At 60.6% G+C, this 2,109-nt stretch overlaps 2 protein-coding genes across 2 annotated transcripts; both read right to left on the bottom strand.

The window, feature by feature from the left end:
• Positions 1-96: 96 nt before the first annotated feature.
• Positions 97-489, bottom strand: SPRG_18638 (hypothetical protein; the record flags this gene model as incomplete). The annotated part of the gene is made up of 1 exon (XM_012358078.1): positions 97-489. A coding segment is annotated over one exon (393 nt), but the record flags the coding sequence as incomplete, so codon positions are not given.
• Positions 490-1,667: 1,178 nt separating this feature from the next.
• Positions 1,668-1,911, bottom strand: SPRG_18640 (hypothetical protein; the record flags this gene model as incomplete). Its single annotated transcript, XM_012358079.1, has 1 exon — positions 1,668-1,911. A coding segment is annotated over one exon (244 nt), but the record flags the coding sequence as incomplete, so codon positions are not given.
• Positions 1,912-2,109: the final 198 nt, after the last annotated feature.

Raw genomic sequence — 2,109 nt, forward strand, 5'->3', positions numbered from 1 at the left:
AAAACGCTTGGTGATCGCGCCGCTCGGCGGGTACAGAGGCGTCGACGATGCGCGCGTCGGCGTGGAGATTGACGCGAGCTGCTGCAAGCGACACACGCCCTGGCTCCGCTGGTCCGTGATCACGTACGTTGTGAGCGCGGGCCCTAGCGTCACAAGGTGCAGCTCTCGGTCGGCTCCTGGCGCCTGATTCTTCCACTCAAAGAGCTTTTCAAACAGCCGGTTGACACCAACGAGGTAGAGCGGATTGAGTGCGACCTCGAGCGCATCAAATGCTACAACCACCAAAAGCACCTTGCAGCCTTGCTTGCTGTAAAGAAGCGCGTCGTCCAGCGTGAGCCACGCGCCAGGCGGAAGCAAGTTGTTGGCTTGCGTCACCTTGGAGAGATCGATGCCACTCGACTTGGCAACGGGCGCGGCCGTTGCCGCCTCTTTTGGTGTTGCGTGCTGGTTGAGCACGATCAGTGTACACTGACCAAAGCTGGCAAACATGGAGGTCCGCGTTGACGCGAGTGACTCTTGCACGTTGACATCCGTTGCGAGCTGGTTGGCGTAAAGCAGCCAGACGTGGTACGCGGTATCCCGGAGCAGCTGAAGCACCTACGCTACATATGAGCACTACCGGTCGCCTCGTGCGAGCCCGACCCGCGCCGCCTTGGCTGCGTCCACCGTATCATCGAGCCGTCCCTCGATCACCGAGAGGCGAAAATACAAGTCCGTCTCGTCAAACAGCATGATGTTACTGCAGTTGCGCAGCGCGTCTCGGAAAGGCGGAATGTTCCACTGGACGCGGTAGGCTTCTTGCATCGCGTGTCGCAACTACGAACAGCAAATGCGAGTGCGTCGCTCCTGGGGCCGTACCTCGGGCAGCACGGAGACCCAGTGCGCTTCGTCCATGGCCACAAGACGAGTGACAATGGCCGCCAACTACAAACCACTTTACTGCAATTGCATCTAAAACAAGTGGTGGCTACCTCGGCGTCGCTAAAAGCGACGCGCAGGTTGACGTGGCCGCCGCTGTGCACAAGTACGATTGGCTTTCGCAGCGGAGCCGACGTGTGGTCGAGATCGACGCGCTGCCAGAGGTTCTTGGCGCCGTCGACACCGAGGACGTCGCCGTTGGTATGCGCCGTCGCCGCCGCCTCCGTCGCGTTGATGGACCGACTGCGCAAGATGTCTGCCCATGACGATGACACGGCCGTGTCACCCGACCGCTGTAGCACGGTATGCCAGTTGGTGTCGTGGACCGTGAGCATGGAAAAGGCATATGGCGTCGTGGATGGCGTCGTAAAGCGTGTCACGACTGATGCCGGTGCGATACCCTAACCCTAGTGGCGGCACCTCCAAATCCCAGGCAGCGTACCTCGAACGTCACAATGTACTCGGTCGCGGGTGTGAGCTCCACGAGCGAAAAGGCCAGCGGCGTGTAGGCGCAGAGTGCACTCGAAGCCGTGATGCTACATCCGTTCTCTCGTGGGGACAAGGTTTCGATAGGGCGCACCGGTCGGTCGCGTGTGGTTTCGTGCACACGCAGACGCACGTCTTGACATCACGGTCGACTTCAATCAGGATCCGAACCGATGTCGGTGTGAGCTTGCCGAGCACGGGGCCAACAAGAATCTAGCAGCACGCCATATCTAAAATCTTGAAGAGCGATGGAAACACGCTACCTTGGCGTTGGGCTGCGCCAGCATATTTCGGTGGAGACGCCACCGCGCCTGTGTTGCGTGTGGCGTCAAGATCGTGCTTGTATACTCGGGCGACGCGCCAAAGTTGTGGGCAAAGGCCATTGTGCCGTCGCAGAGCGCGCCGTTCGCGTCCGGCGGCGTCGGCAGGTCGTCCACAACGCAGGCGACGGGGCCGACGACGATTTGAGTCAGCGAGACACCCTCGTGTACCAGTGTTGTCGTCGCACTTCGAGGCCCCGCACAGACAAAGAGGAGGTCGCGCCCCGGTACCTACCGTCGCTCCATGAGCAGCGCTCTTCCGTCGCACACAGGTTTTCTTACCGCAGCTTTCCAGGAAAAGGCCAATGTCAAGAGGCGCGTCTGCTCGGCCGGATACAGAACCCACTCGAGTCCGAGGTAGCGAGACGGGACGTCGTGCCGATGT

This window comes from Saprolegnia parasitica (genome assembly GCF_000151545.1).
Source record: "Saprolegnia parasitica CBS 223.65 unplaced genomic scaffold supercont2.1349, whole genome shotgun sequence".
In the NCBI taxonomy this organism is placed as follows: domain Eukaryota; phylum Oomycota; class Saprolegniomycetes; order Saprolegniales; family Saprolegniaceae; genus Saprolegnia; species Saprolegnia parasitica.